Below are 16,322 nucleotides of genomic sequence, written 5' to 3'. Positions count from 1 at the left end.
CACTAATAGAAAAATAGCTTGGGATTTCATTTCAGACGTTTCATCCCAAGTAGAAATGAACTCTATGACATGGGTCTTATTAGGAGATCTTAATATGATATTTAGTCAAGAGGATAAATGTGGAGGGTTTCCTTACAATAAAGCTGACAGCAAGTACTATCAAAATATATTAAGAAATGTAGGTCTAATGGACATAGGTTTCAAAGGATATGAATTTACTTGGAATAACCATAGAGAAGGAGAAGAGAATATCCAAGAAAGGTTAGATAGAGTTGTAGCCAACATAGAATGGAACTCTCAATTTCCTAACTATGAACTATCTCATCTAGTGGCAGCAGGATCAGATCAATGTCCTATTTCTTTGAATTTGGGTACCAAATTCTCTAAAATTGTTCATACCTTCAAGTACTATGATACTTGGCAAAAAGAACCATCATGTGTGCAGACAATACAAAAAACTTGGAACCAATCTGGTAGTGATTCTCCTTCTGAATTATTGATTCAGAACCTTAAATCACTTCAATCTATGCTAGATTACTGGAAAAAAAATATTTTCGGGTTACCTTCTAAACAGATAAAGAATATTCTAGCCCAAATTGATAATTTAAACTCCTCTTCCCATATTTATAAAAAGGAGGAGAAAATTAAAGAGAAATTAGGTCAACTAGAACAGTTGTATGCGACACAGGAGGCAATAGCTAAACAACAATCTAGAGATAATTTAGTTCAATTAGGAGAGAAAAACACCAAATTCTTTCATACTAAAACTTTGAAAATAAGAAAGTGGAACAACATAGAATGCATTAGAAAGAGTAACAATGAAATCACATTTAAGAGACCTGAAATCCATGATACTTTAACTGATTACTTTACTAAACTGTTTTCTTCCCCTGATTCTCTTCCAAACCCTAATCCTGCTATCTTTGATACTATTGTTCCTTATATTTCCCCTCCTGACAATGATTTTCTTAATTCTGTTCCTACTAGGGAAGAGATTTGGTCAGTGATCAAATCACTTAAACCAAACAAATCCCCAGGGCCAGATGGTTTCCCAGCTAGTTTTTTTAAACTCAACTGGGAAACAGTGGGAGATCAGGTCATTTCTTCTGTTCAGTAGTTCTTCTCATCTGGATGTACGCATCCAGAGTTAAACAAAACCTTCCTTTTCCTAATCCCTAAAGGTAGGCACCCTAAGGACCCTGTGGTTTCAGGCCAATAGGGTTTTGTAATACAATCTACAATATTATAACAAAAATTCTAGCCAATAGAATAAAACCACTTCTTAATTCTTTCATTTCTCCATTCCAAGCTGCTTTCCTCTCACAAAGGCAAATATCTGATAACATTATCATTGCACAAGAGATTATCCATTCTTTCAAAAAGAAGAAAGTGAAGCATGCTGGAATGGGAATCAAAATTGACTTGTCCAAGGCTTTTGACAGAGTTGATTGGGATTTTCTTATCAAAGCTATGGAAGCCTTTCGTTTTGATTCTAAATTATGTAACCTAATACAACAATGTATTTCCACTTCTTCCATAGCTGTTTTGTTGAATGGAATCCCTGGAAAATTCTTTAAACCCACTAGGGGATTAAGGCAATGAGACCCTCTATCTCTTTATCTTTTCATTTTTTGTATGGAAATCTTCTATAGGCTTCTTCTTAAAGGGGAGGAGGAAGCCTCTATTCATGGAGTAAAAATTACTCCAAAAATTGTCCTATTTCCCATCTGTTTTTTGCAGATGATTGCCTTTTTTTTATCAGAGCTGATCTGAAAGAATGTCACAATATACTTAAACTTATAGAAACTTTCAGTACAGCCTCTGGTCAAATGATTAACTTTGAAAAATCTGGAGTTTTCTTTAGTAAGAAAGTTCAACCAAAACATCAAAGAATGATATGTAAAATACTTAAGATTAAGAAAATAGATCCTAAAGATACCTAACTAGGTACTCCTCTATTCATTAGTAGAGAAAAAATTCAGCTCTTCGACTCTATTATGGAGAAGATGGAGCAAAAAACCCAAAGATGGATTAGCAAAACTCTGTCTCAAGCAAGTAAAATGGTCCTTAATAAAGCTACTCTAGCTAGTGTAGCTAGTTATCAAATGAGTTGCTTCATTTTACCAAAAGAAACTACTAAAAAGATTAATGCCCTCCAAAGAGACTTTTGGTGGGGCAAAGAATCTAAATATAAAGGATACTACCCAATATCCTACTCTTGTCTTTGTAAACCAAGAAGTAAAGGAGTATTGGGTTTTAGAAATGCACAAAAATTCAATCTAGCCATGATAGCCAAACCTGCATGGAGACTTCTAACTGAGCCTTCTGCGCTTTGGGTATCACAGCTAAAACCTAGATACTTTAGAAAGACCTCTGCCTTTAAAACTAAAATCCCAACTACAAGTTAGTGGATTTGGAAATGTATTAGTAAAGGTATCATCTTAATATAATATAATAGTATTTGGGAAATAGGAGATGGAAATAGCACCAACATCTGGGATGACAAATGGATCCCTGATCTAGAAGAGCACCTTAGAAACTATAAAACTAATACTAACTCTCACTTAACTCTTGTGAAGGATCTATTTGATCCCTTCACTATGAAGTGGAACTATAATCTGCTGACTGAAATGTTTCCAGTAAATATTGCAAATAAAATTAACAAGATTAGAATAGCTAGAGGAAAACCAGACACTCTAAGATGGCTGCTTACAAAAACAGGGAAATTCACAGTTAAATCTATGTACAATAAACTAACGGAAAAAACTATGAATCATTACAACCTAGGACAAAATGATTATTTTTGGAATTCATTATGGAAATTGAATGTCTCAGAGAGAATCAAAATCTTTGCATGGAAATGCTTACAGAATGCACTGTCTACAAACCTGAAGTTAGCTAGATTCATGGATGATGTCCATCCAAACTGTCCCCTCAATTGTCACATTGTAGAAACTATAGAACACACTCTTTTCTTGTGACCTTATGCTAAGGAGGTTTGGGCAGCTGATCCATACCCGGTTAACCTTCAGATTCCTAATTCTATTTCTTTCTTAGACATCTGTAAGGATTGGATAAACAACCCTAACACCATCATACCTGTGGAAATTGCTTTAACAAAAGCATGGTTCATATGGAAAGAGAGATACAATTTAGTCTTTGAAGGAAAACATCAAACAAGTATTCAATTAGGAACTGAAATACACAGATACTTAGAATTCTGGTACAAAGATCACCCTTTACTAAACCAAGTCAATAATGGGAAATCTCTAACACCCAATTGGAAGCCTCCTTCGAAATCTCAACTAAAACTAAATATTGATGATGCTTGGATTTCATCTAATCTACCAGCAGGTTTTTTTTTAATTCTTTGAAGCGATGCAGGAACCATCGAACAAGGCATAGCAGGAGCTTTCACAGCCTCTACCCCTGAAGAAGCGGAAGCTCTAGGTCTGTTGCAGGGAGCTAAATGGGCAGCAGAGAATGGATTGACAAATTTCTCAATTGAAGGAGACTGCAAAAACCTTTTTGATTACCTTAATGGCATTGAATCTTCATCAGAATGGCAAAACATATCAGTCTTAGACCAAGTTATCCATACTCTAAAATCGTGTAATAATTTTTTAGGTTTTTATTTTGTTCCAAGATCATCTAACAATGTAGCGGACTTAATGGCCAAAGAAGCTAGGAGCTTTAGCTCAACTTGTAATTGGAGAAAAGAAGCTCCAGAATGTATTAGAACAGCTGTAGAAGTAGACATATCAAATGCTAAGGCGGCTTTGCCAAGCCCAGCATTAGATAACTCTACTCATCATGGTGTACGGGTTTCTAACTCCCTAAGTTAGACTTTTTTTGCTTAATTAACTCACAAAAAAAAAAGAAAGAAGCCTTTTCATAGGATGAACCAAACAAAAAAAGTGGAAATTAGTAAAAGTGTTAAGAAAGTGAAGTCTAATGATGGAGAATACCAAGGTCCATATTAAACTCATTAAAATCAATGAGATATTATCTTCAACTTCAAGAGAATGAAAAGAAAAACACAACGCAAAAAGAATGAGGTCATTCCGACATCGGACGAAAGGTTATGGCCAAAACAAGATCGAAAAACTTGAGTGTGCAAAGAGAAGGTTCGGCAGATAACTCAACAACACGAGCTAGCCGAACCTAGAGCCTGCAAATCAATATTTTCGAAGTGTTTACAGAGAGAGGTTCGACTTGAAAGTGATATAATCAAGTCAGCCGAACCTGACAACCACCTGGGTAAATTTCACTTCTCAGGTTCGGCCGGGAAGGTTTGCAAGGTATTAGCCGAACCTGACACTGTTCTGGGACGTATTTAATACACATTTTGGGGTTCATCTAAAAATTGACATTTACGGTTAAGCCGAACTATTCATAGACACTTTCAGGGTAAAATTTCAAGAACAGTTCGGCTCAAAACTCGACTCAATTATCAGCCGAACCCGCTACTGTAACCGTCAAAAACCCTAAGTTTTTAGCAATTTAACCCATTCAATCCATGAAAAAAAACAAATAAAAGATTGGGTTTGCAGGGAATACCTTTGTATCCTCATTTCACTATTTGGAGCTTCAAATGGTTGAATTTCCAATTCAATTTCTGGTTCAATTATAGTTTTTACACCTTCATCTTCAATTGATTCTTTTTTCTTTTAATTCATGGATTGGAAGAGGATTTAGAACACCTGACGTTTGCTTTTTTCTTTGTACGATCCATTATACAGTTCAATTTAACCGATGATCGAATTTTCAGGAATCGATAATTAATTACGGTGATGAAAAAAAAATTCTGAGAGAAAAGGAAGGTGGTTTGGCTGGAGGAAGAAGAAGAGATGTTTAGGATAGTTTATTTTTTGATTTTAGGTTCAAGGGTATATAGGTAATTGAACTACCCAATAGACACCCCTTATAAGGTCACCTAGGATGGGAAAACTATTTTGTATGCGTTGAAAATTTTTGGTATGCCTAAAAACAGCCTTCTTTGGACAAGCCACAAAAACCGCACACAAATAAAAAATGGGCCCATCGGTCAAGGATTTGCAGGGATACTTTTTATTGAGGTCTATTTGTGTCTTGCGGTTTTTGACTAGTCCAAAAATGCAGTTCACACGGAACTTTTGAACCCAAATAGCTAGACAGCCGTGTTCATCATACATCTGTGCCGATGGGATTGTGAGGATCTTCAAATTGGATAATGTTCAGAATCAACAAAATTTCAAGTTTAGACAGCTGTGTTCATTATACATCCTTAACAAATACTGCCTAAAAGATTTAAAGAAAAAATCGTACAGTCCCATGTCACATCAAGCTGTAATGATAAATGGTTTCCTACTACTGTAACGAATTTAGAAGTAGTCGGGACCCTGAATCTGGGTATCCCACAGTTTATAAGCTGCATATACATGAGAGTGTCATTGCTTTTCAAACAATTCATAAAAATCTATATATTCCTCAAAAAATTCGAAACCAGCATAATTGAGAAGTATTCAACTAAACCCCTTAAGATGCCTGCTTCGTTTATGAACATATCTATAATAAGGTTGGATGGTGGTGACTAGTGAGCATGAAGTTAAAAACGCAACTTTAGGACAGGTTAACAAAGCTGTAGAGAATTTTTTATGGAGCATTAAGCTTGTGACCAGATGAATACAGTAAAGCAAGACCACAACTTTCAAAGTAAAAAAATAAGACCCGTACTTTCATTTCAAACTAACAACAGTGAGATTGCAAAACTAAAGCATTCATATGAATTTCAAAATAACTAGTAGAGAAGGAACAAAAATTAGTTTCAGGTGTTGGTGCTAAGAAAAGAGAGCGAACGAGAGACCATATGAGCCTCAACAAGGTAGAATTTGCTATTATAATATGTACACTGAAACTGTGAGGGACCAACCACACCTTTAATGTTCACAGTCTTCTGCAAGATCAATGAAATCAGGATCAGCCAAAAAGAAAGAAAAAGAACACATCAATGGTGCATATAAGGAATCATATCAGTACATTTTCCCAAGATTATCTATAAAGAGGTTGTATTCCATCCCAAGTTATGGCAACACAGAGACTACAACATTTTGAAATTATTGTGAAAGAGGATAACATACACTTCTACACTTCATTTTGACTCGCTGCACAGGATGCAAATCATTGTTGCCTCTACTATCTTAAGATGAGAAAGGGTAAAGGACTTATTTTAAAGCCTTTTAATAGAATCAAGTGTTTTGGTGGAAGCTCGTGTTCTATGGATGCCACAGCCTAAAACAAAAATACAGATAATGACTGATTTTTGACCTTCATGCATAGAGTTTGTTCTCAATTGTAAACCAGACAAAATGAAATAGTTTATACCCGAATGCGATTTCAACAGTGTCTTGACTCAGTAGCACCAAATTAATGTTGTTAGAAGCTCTCCTCAAGACCATATACGTAATTCCTAGCTACAATTCTCAGTAGTCATGATAGAAATGTAATCGACATTTCTTAAAAGAGGAGGCACAATTCTCATTTCCGATATAAAAAACAAGCATAGAGTAAAACATGAAAGATAGGCAGGAACTGAAGTGAACTCGAATAATCTACATACCTCTACATGTTCATCTCAACAACTCCTTCAACTCCTTCAGTTCTGTAGTAGCTCCTGGTAATTCAATTGACCTCCGAATACCTTCATTAGTCCAGGGACTTCTTGTTCATATTCCTCCACAAATTGCTCCAAAAAAGACTCATCTGGCAAGGTAGCAAGTGTACTTAGAGAAACGTTTTCTTTAATCAAACCCCTGGAGACTAAAACCCTGATAACAGAACACCTTGGGAAAATCCTATGCAAGCTGCAAGTAAAAATTACTGGGTTTTCAGCAACAATTGATGAATCATAACCCATCTCATTCACAAGGAAATTCGAAACCTCCATAATCCTTGTCTCAGAGGTCTTCATAATTGTAGGACTCTTCCTGAATGCTGATTGAACTTGATCCTCGGACCAACCCCCCAATCTCTTGTAAACATCCATTTTCTTCCTCAAACTGGATTCCGTCATCAGTCTAAACACATGCAGAGCCATAAGAAACTCAACTTGTGAAGGATCGAAACCCATTTCTTTAACCTTCTTTACAATCTCTTTAAATTTATCCCCCTCGGCATTAAATGTTCTTGGTCCCTTGATTAGATACAAAAACATATTAGTTTCCGGCACACCTTCATTTCTCAAAAACTCTACATTGACCATCACTATTTTAACTTGGTCTGCATTGATAATCCAAGGATTCCGTTTAATCATTTTAAGGAGGTTTTCATCAGACTGAACAAGGCTCTTAAGTGCATCAATGCAAGGAATTATTTGTTTATTTAAGCTTAGCGTGAGTAATCCTGGGAAACTTAAGATGAAATTGGGAAGCTCAATTTCAGAAATTCCTTTTGATTTGTAGAAATCTAGTTTGGTTTCAAGGGTTACTTTAGGATTATTGGACTGGAGGATGGATGGAACCTTACTGATAACTTTAGAAACCTGGGATTCAGTAAATCCATGTGATTTCAGCAATTTTAAGACTGAATCTGGTTTGGTTTTTGTTTTGAAATTGAGTTTTTCAGAAGCAGCAAGAGCTTCAGTTTCGGATAATCCACATGAATTAATCAGATAAGAAACCACGAATTCAGAATCAGAATCAGTACTAGTAGTGGTTGAGAAGGATGAGAAAGTGGAAGTAACAACCCTAGAATTTGAAATTACAGAAACATTTTGATTTTGTATTCTGGAAAAATACTTAGCTGGAGGCGCTAATAATGATGAAGAAGAAGATTCTCCATTGATGATGGTTGTCGCCCTTCTCAGAGTTACTCCATTGATTCTGCTCAACAAGGATCGATACATTGCACCCCAAAACCACCAGCAGTAGAAGAAAGGGGGAGTCTGTGAGAGTGAGTTCTGGTGAGCGGTAAACGAGATTTTGATAAACCCTAATCAAAAACAGAAATCGATAAACCCTAGAAACAAATCTTAAAGATATTTTCACCTTAAGAGGGTGTTTGGATGCCCTCTCCGTAGCCTAAAAAAAGTTAGAAGCTGCTTGGGCCTTGGCAATGAAATTTGAGACGACGTTTAAAACAAAATGGCAAAGCCTGTTTGGATTTGGATGCGCTAGGATGTTTTTACTATCCAAACATTTTTTTACTTTGGATGCGCTAGGATGTTTTTACTATCCAAACATTTTTTTTTTCTTCGGACTTTTTGGACTTTTACTTCTGGTAGTCTGGTACGAATACCTTATAAATGTCCTTGCGTCCTTGGTTGTGTGGGTAGCTCCGATTTTTTTACAACATAATAACTACAACATTGCTAATGGGTTGTACCAGTTTACCAGGAAGAGTACCAATTTCCATATAGGACAAACTAGAAATGACTTTGTCTTATATAAAAATCAGTATCCTCCCTAATAAACCGGTACACACTTATTAGCAGCCATGTAATAACTCCAACGGACTCTTGTTCTCTAGTCTCTGAACATAGTACTGTTTAGTAATACTCACTTGTGAATAACCCATTGGACTCGGTGGCAACAAATTACTAGTACTTGAAAATAGATGGAAGAAATGAGCACAGTTGCAGTAAAACCTTACAGATGTTTTAGTAGCTTGCAAAAATGTGACTGTAATTCTTTCCTATTTGGACAAAGTTGCATCTCCTTTTTCAGGTATAAAAGTAATTTCACAAACAAACATTACTCATTTTGAAACACCCTACAGTGCAGATCAGGTATGTTGTTATTGTAGATTTGAAACCTCTTAATACTAGATATTGTGACTAACAATGCAGCAACAAATCCTCAAGTCCGTGTCATCTCCTGAGTATCTGGCATCTACCTGATCCAAAAACAGACCAAATCTAGCATCCTCCATTAGCCTTTGATATTGTGAAACAGCCACCCCTCAATACAATATGTATTTTCTTCTCAAGAATCAGTGCTCAACGGTGGGAGTCGGAAGGCAAAGAAAACACAGGTTATCAAAGTCATCAAGCAACAAAAATGAGTTCCAGCATACAAAAGAAAAGACATACTATAATAATAAACTAGTTGTAAATACAATCTGCACAGGTTTTCTCCTGCCCACTCTGAAAGTATCAGTTTTAAGCAACATAAGGAGTAATATACAAACTCAAAGCGAAATAACCTAAAAAAACATGCATATGGTGATTTAAGAAATCAAGGCCCAAAGAATCCTGCAGGCGAGTGGTGGAACCAGGATTTTAAAATGGGGTGGGGTGGGGTGCTAAAAAAAGTTTCTTGTCGCACCTAAATCAGTGTCTAATTGTTTTATTCGAAAGTGTAGCTGAGATTAGGAACTGCACCTTGCACTGCAAATCCGTGTCCAGTTTTTGAACAACGAAAACTAGCACAACTTAGGCATCAAAAGTAAATGACAAGTTCCAGATTCTATTTAGAGGTAAGAAAACATAAACTTCTCGGTGCAAGCGAGAGCAAACAATTGATACAACCACTTCCTAATGGAGCTTTAATGCTACTGGAAATTAGAGTTTAGCAAAAGAGAAACACAGGTTCTGAAAATCTAATTGATATGTGGTTTGAAAACATAAACAGTAATATAAATAAGAAGCCCCCCTTGATTGATGGAGGTGATAATTAGATTATAGTATCACCTGGACAGGTGCATAACCACCGGGTGGTGGTAGAGGAGCTGGTACAGTCATCCCTAGTGGATGCAGGGGGTATCCTCTATGTGGATCATATGGTGTAGGAGGTGGAACCATCATCCGATCTGCGGGTGTACGTAAACTGTGTAAGGAATACTGCCCCCCCTCTACGGGCCCCTCATTTACGGGCGAAGTAGCGACTCATGTGACACCATTAGCCTTCCCCTCGCCTAACCATGCATCATTATCTAAAGGTGTACTCAATCCCAGTGGTGTACTGATTATTGTGGCACACACTGGTGTATCAACAAACAAAAAAAAATCAGTCAACAATGAGCCTTCGTCGCACCTAAGTTAATGTCTACTGTCTAGTTGCTTTTTTAAATGGTTAACATAGAAGTGAAACTGAGATGAAGAACTGCACCTTGCATTATATGTGAGTAATGTGACTATGGCGAGCCGAGTAGCTTTCACACCATCCTCCTCTGCAATCCTGTATAGGATGTACTTCACATGGTTAGTCGCCAGTTGAATCCCTTGCTATTAAGCTTCTTGTTCGCACCCTGTAGTTGTTCTTCTGCAACTGTAAACATTAAGACTCCTAAGTTCTCTTTCTAGGATTAGGAAACACTACTTCTAGAATTACTAGGAGACTGCTTCTCGTCCTATACCTAAAAACGGATCAATAATTGACTAACTCTGTCGAGAGAAACCTATGTGCTTTCTGACAAAGAACTCTCAAGTGCTCATTTAAGCAACTACTTTTGATTCTTTGGATAAATATGACTGCAGTCTAAATAACAGTATATAGATTTCCCAATAGAACAACAGACCACATATATCCTGCCGAAAAGCTATATCCTTCCATTCAACAACCAATAATCAGATAGCCGATACAGTAGGGACAAACTTATAAACATGATAAAAGATATAAATTAAAATCACTACTCATGACATATATTTTTCACCTTATTCGAATATAACAGGCAAAATTTTCATTTCCGAAATAACATATCAAGCATACTGTAAAACATTAAAAATAGGCAGGAACCAATAAAGTGAATTCAAATAATCTACATACAGCTAACCTGTATATTCACCTCAACAACTTCAGCTCTATATCAGCTTTTGGTATTCAACTGACCTGTGAATACCTTCATTAGTCCCGGAACTTCTTCCTCGTATTTTTTCACAAATTTCTTCAAAAAAGACTCATCTGACAAGGTAGCAAGTGTACTTAGAGAAATATTTTCTTCAATCAAACCCCTTGAGATTAAAACCCTGATAACAGAACACCTTGGGATAATCTTCTCCTCCAAGTTGCAAGTAAAAATCACTGGGTTTTCGGCAACAATTGATGAATCATAACCCATTTCAATCACAAGGAAACCCAAAACTTCCATAATCTTCTCCCCGGAGGTCTTCATACATGTAGGACTCTTCCTGAATGCTGACAGAATTTGATCCTCAGACCAACCCCCATACCTCTTGAAAATATCCATTTTGTTTCTCAAGCTGGCTTCACTCGTTATCCTCAACATATGCACAGCTACAAGAAATGTGGTTTCTGAATGATGGAAACCCATGTCTCTAACCCTGTCTACAATCTCTTCGAATCTATTGGCCGTATATGCTTTTGGGTGTAGAATTAGATGGTTAGAAATGTGAGTTTCAGGGACACCTTCATTTCTCAATATCTCTACATTGACCCTCACTACTTCAACTCGGTCTCTACTGATAATCCAAGGATTTCGTCTAATCATCTTAACAACATTTTCATCAGATTGCACAATGCTCCTAAGTGTATCAAAGCAAGGAATTATTTCTTTCCTTAAGTCTAGTGTCAGTAATTGTGGGAAGCTTGAGATGAAATCGGCAAGCTCAAATTCGTCAATTCCTTTTGATTTGAAGAAATCTAATTTAGGTTTAAGGATGTTAGTAGGATTGGACTGGAGGATTGATGGAACCTTACTGATTACTTTAGAAATGTGAATTTCAGTGAATCCGTATCTTTTAAGTAAAGCTAAAACTGAATCGGGATTCAATGTATTTCTGAAACTGAGTTTTTCTGAAGCAGTAATTGCTTCAGTTTGTGATAATCCACATGAATTAATCAGATAAGAAACTACAAATGATGAATCAGAACAAGAAGTAAGATTACTGTAATTACTAGCAGTAGTAGAGAAGGAAGAGAAAGTGGAAGTAACCCTAGAATTTTGATTTTGAATTCTGAAAAAATACTTAGCTGTTGGAGCTGCTAATGTTGAAGAAGAAGATTCTCCATGGATGATGGCAGCTGCCCTTTTCAGGGTTCCCCTTGATTTACACAACAATGATCGAAACATCGCACCCCAAAACCACCAGAAGAAGAAGAAGAAAGGGAATCTGTAAAACTGGATTTTGGTGTGAGGTGAGAAATTTTGAAGAAGAAGAATATTATACTTAAACCCTAACTATCTTAGCAGCGTCATAGAGATGCGTAGATAGGCCAAATTGAAAATATTCGCATCTTGGTTTAGAAACGGGGCAGCTGTGTGGTGGGGCCGGGTGGGGCAGTTGAGTAGCTCCGATTGTTTCTGAGCTGAGCCCATTTACCAGGCCAGATTGAAAAAGTGAACATATCATTTATTTTATTTTATTTTTTTTTTCTTTTTTTTTTATTTTGGAACGGAGGTAGTGTTATGCAACTTGATTCGAATATGAAATTTTGATAATAATGCAAAACCCTTTTCCACAATTTTCATACTTGCTAGCTCTATGAAGAAGGGTTAAAGTTAATGTTCCGGAAATTCGCTTAATGAACACAGTACACCAAGTATTGAACTGCGCTGTGGTCTTTTTTCCTACTTCCTAATACTGTTTTCTCACTGGTAAACCAGACATTGAAATAGTTTATACCTGAAATGCGATTTCAAACATATGTAATTAACAGCTGCAGTCCTCACCAACCATTGTAAGCGACATTCTTCATACAAGTGTTCAAAATTGATAAGATCAATAAGCTAATAGTTGCAGGGTAACCTTACAGGCGTTTTAATACCTTACAGAAATGTGACTCTACAGGGGTTGCATATTGCTTTCCGATTCCAAAAACAGTTATATCCTCCGTTAGTCTTTAATCTCAAGAAAAGACCACCTGCACACGAACCATCCCTCAAGCATTTATCCTCTGAATACTCGACATTCAGCAATGGAGTTAGGAGACAAAGACACCAGAGAATATTAAAGCCGTCAAGCAAAAAGAAAAAAAATCGAGTTCAAGCATACAAGAGAAAAGAGATATAAGTTAACTCAATACAGTAATCTTAAATACAATCTTGAAAGGTTTTCTCCCATGACAAAGAACTCATACCACAAGCAACCCACTGCATTCTTTGGTTCATCTTGAGTAATTCTGTTGACAGAAAGCTTATGTGCTTTCTGAAGAAGAACTGATAAGTGCTCATATAACCAGCGCAATTTGTTTCTTTGAATTAACATGATTGCAGTCTAAATATCAGTATAAATCTCTTAATAAAACAACAAACTAGATATCCTTCGTTTCATAACCAAAAATCAGTCGTCCAATACAGTAGTTCTAGATAAACTCATAGGCATGGTAAGAGTACTAATAAATATAAAGTTACTGCTCCAGGAAATATATTTTTCACCTTATTTGTACATAAGAGGATGCAAAATTTTCATTTCCGAAATAACAAAGATACCATAGAGTAAAACATTAAAGACACGCACTACAAAACAGAAGGGCTCTTGGGACGGTCAGAAAACCGTCCCAAGAGGCAAAAATCCGTCACGAAAAGGTATTAGGGACAATTTTGCTTACCGTCCCAAATACGATTTTGTTTACCGTCCCAAAAATCCGTCCCAAAAAGGTAATGGAGCAATAGGGATGATTTGTGCTTACCGTCCCAAATACACGTCATTTGGGACGGCTACAATGTGGCTGTCCCAACTACTACTTTCTAGGGACGGTTTTTCAGAAATGGTCATCCCTAGAAGCCTTGTGTTTTGGAGTGACGCTATGAGTAAAGTGAATTCAGATAATTTACGATCTAATAAAACAACAAACTACATATCCTTCATTTCATAACTAGAAATCAGGCGTCCAATATAGTAGTTCTAGATAAACTTATAGCCATGATAAGAGTACGAAAGATAAAGTTACTGCTCTAGGAAATATATTTTCACCTTATTTGTTTATAAGAGGATGCAAAATTTCATTTCCGGTATTACAAAGCAACCATAGAGTAAAACATTAAAGACGGGCAAGGAGTAAAGTGAACTTAAACAATCTACATACCGCTACCCACATATTCATCTCAGCAATTCCTTCAGTTTTGTAGCAACTTTTGGAAATTAAACTGACGTTCGAATACCTTCATTAGTCCAGGAACTTCGTGCTCATATTTTTTCACAAATTTGTCCAAAAAAGATTCATCTACCAAGGTAGCAAGTGTAACCGATTTTGCTACTTGAACAACAGGGTGACAGCCACTTGACAGCAAAGCTGACGTGGCAGAGAGAGTTAAATATTTTTGAAAAAAGAAAAATTAATAAAAAATCAGTAAATTAGAAAATATTAACTGATGTTGATTATAACCGACGGTCTAGATGGAATTAAAAATTAAAGTTTAGAATCACTCCCATTTTTTTGTCTCAAACTTTCGGTTCTCTCCCATAGCTTTGTAGTTTTTCGAGCAGCGAGAGGAGAAAAGCAAAGTTGAAAACCTAATTCCATCTCTGAGGTAAGAATCGTCAAACCTCATGAATCTTTATTTTAATCTCTTCAAGTATTGATCCAGCGATTTACTTCTAATTTTATGCTTTAGATCGAATTTACTTATCAATTCTGTTTACAATCAATTGAGAGATTTCACATACTTTATCTACAGTTATTTTATTTTTTTAGTTTAGCTTAAAGATCTGATTTCACCAAATTCAAGTTTTTGTAATAGAAGGAAAGTGTTAGGGAAAAATAGAAGCTAATTTCCCTAACTAAGAAAAATGGTTAGCCATATGCAGTTATATAATGTGTTAGGATTATACCCAACTCTTTTAGTCTGTTAGGAAAATGAAATAGGCTAACACTTCATTTGCATTACAATAAGTATACTAACTATTTACATTTTACACTTTATATTTACTTTGTAATGGAGACATTATGTTATAATCTTTGCCAACTATTTCAATAACTATTACGATGGCCAGTAAACATCAGACTGTGTCATTTTGTTTCATACTTTTGTAACACTATATTCTGTTGAAGAATTTGTTAGGTTTTAGTAATTGAAAAATGATATTTTCAGGTGACCTGATTCCGGTAACCTGAAACCGGGAACTGCGAGTTTCCTGTCACCTGAAACCGGGATCCGTGAGTTTCCGGCAACCTTTCAGGTTAGCTGAAGGTTTTTCTAAACCCATAAATTTTCTAAATCCATAAACATTGTTGTATCCATCAACAAGTGAAGTCAACAAAAAAAGATTGAATACAAGAAAAATATTATATATATTATATATATATATATATTATGTAATCATAATCATACACAAGGAGCACAGGGTTTCCATCAAAGAAGAGTACAGAGTCTACATCAAAGAAGCTACGCGGAACATCATAAATACAGTCTGATCCTCGAAATAAAAACAGTATGTGTGACCCCTACAAGACTTGGATCTGTGCTTTGATTAGGACTCGCAACATCTGGGATTGAATAATTGTTGGCATGATGCTGGTTTTGTTGCTGCTTCTCGTAACTTGCAGCACAACCTGTAACAAAAAGCAGAACATCTGTTTAATTTGCACATGAGATATTGAGCAAAACCTCATCAGATAAATTCTAGATGACTAGTCTCATGCTTCTACAACCACAAATGCAACAGAGATACCGACAACCAAATGATTTCCCAGAGGACAAGAGTGAGCAAAAATTTGTAAATAAACCAAATAAAACTAGTTTGCATCGCAATAATGGAAATGTGCTCCATTAACAGTGTCAAAGTGATCTGAACATAATCCATGTTATTTCTTCATAGATAGGACACCCAAAACACAGTGGTATTGAACAGTACCATGAATCATTTAATATAAAAGGTTTGCAATATGCCTTGGGGTTACGCTGGCTCTGATATAAACCAAATAACCAGAATTGAAAAACAAATGTGTAGATTACATACCAATATCTTATTCAAGATAATATCATAGTACTCTGGAACATTCCCCAAATACAAGCATGACACCGGACAATACACTCGGATAATGCAGTCTCATCTACAGGTTCACCACCAACTTTGGCTTGGACTCATGTTTTTCTGGCATACAAAAAACAAACCAACTTAATATCAGTACTTCGTAAACATAACTCGACATCAAAGTACAAAGAATATCCTTGCTTAAATTAAATTGCAAGAGCAAGTAGCATACCTCGTCTACAAAAAAACCTGTCCCCATACCGCTTTATCCTAGCAATCTACACAAAAAATCAAAAAGAATTTCATATATTCAATATCTTCTGTCTAAAAATTGGACATCAGAGGGGAACAACAAACCTGAAGAACAATAATATACAACAATGAGAGGACAAACTAATTTTTGGAGTTCTTGAACAGTCGAACCCCAGAATTAAACAACTTCAAAACTAACAAGTTGAGTCAATAAATAATT

At 36.0% G+C, this 16,322-nt stretch overlaps 2 protein-coding genes across 7 annotated transcripts; both read right to left on the bottom strand.

Annotated features, from left to right (window-relative positions):
* Positions 1 to 5,611: 5,611 nt before the first annotated feature.
* Positions 5,612 to 8,055, bottom strand: LOC113309006. Its single transcript, XM_026557441.1, has 2 exons — positions 6,599 to 8,055; positions 5,612 to 5,935 (listed from the first exon to the last, which is right to left on the bottom strand). Exon 1 carries the CDS (start codon positions 7,880 to 7,882, stop codon positions 6,635 to 6,637), a length of 1,248 nt encoding a protein of 415 aa, XP_026413226.1. The 5' UTR covers positions 7,883 to 8,055; the 3' UTR covers positions 5,612 to 5,935; positions 6,599 to 6,634.
* A 650-nt stretch (positions 8,056 to 8,705) lies between these two features.
* On the bottom strand, positions 8,706 to 12,115 carry LOC113308575. 6 transcript variants are annotated; one of them, XM_026557040.1, is made up of 3 exons: positions 10,333 to 12,115; positions 10,086 to 10,244; positions 8,706 to 9,957 (listed from the first exon to the last, which is right to left on the bottom strand). In XM_026557040.1, the coding sequence occupies exon 1, from the start codon at positions 12,004 to 12,006 to the stop codon at positions 10,783 to 10,785; it is 1,224 nt and encodes a 407-aa protein (XP_026412825.1). In that variant the 5' UTR covers positions 12,007 to 12,115; the 3' UTR covers positions 8,706 to 9,957; positions 10,086 to 10,244; positions 10,333 to 10,782. The 6 variants fall into 6 exon arrangements, with proteins under 6 accessions (XP_026412825.1, XP_026412824.1, XP_026412827.1 ...); XM_026557039.1 differs by having other exon boundaries at positions 10,750 to 12,115; XM_026557042.1 differs by having other exon boundaries at positions 10,086 to 10,238; positions 10,750 to 12,115.
* Positions 12,116 to 16,322: the final 4,207 nt, after the last annotated feature.

This window comes from Papaver somniferum, chromosome 9, assembly GCF_003573695.1.
Source record: "Papaver somniferum cultivar HN1 chromosome 9, ASM357369v1, whole genome shotgun sequence".
Classification (NCBI taxonomy): domain Eukaryota; kingdom Viridiplantae; phylum Streptophyta; class Magnoliopsida; order Ranunculales; family Papaveraceae; genus Papaver; species Papaver somniferum.
The sequence above is the reverse complement of the archived record's forward strand: the minus strand, read 5'-3'. Positions and strand labels throughout refer to the sequence as shown.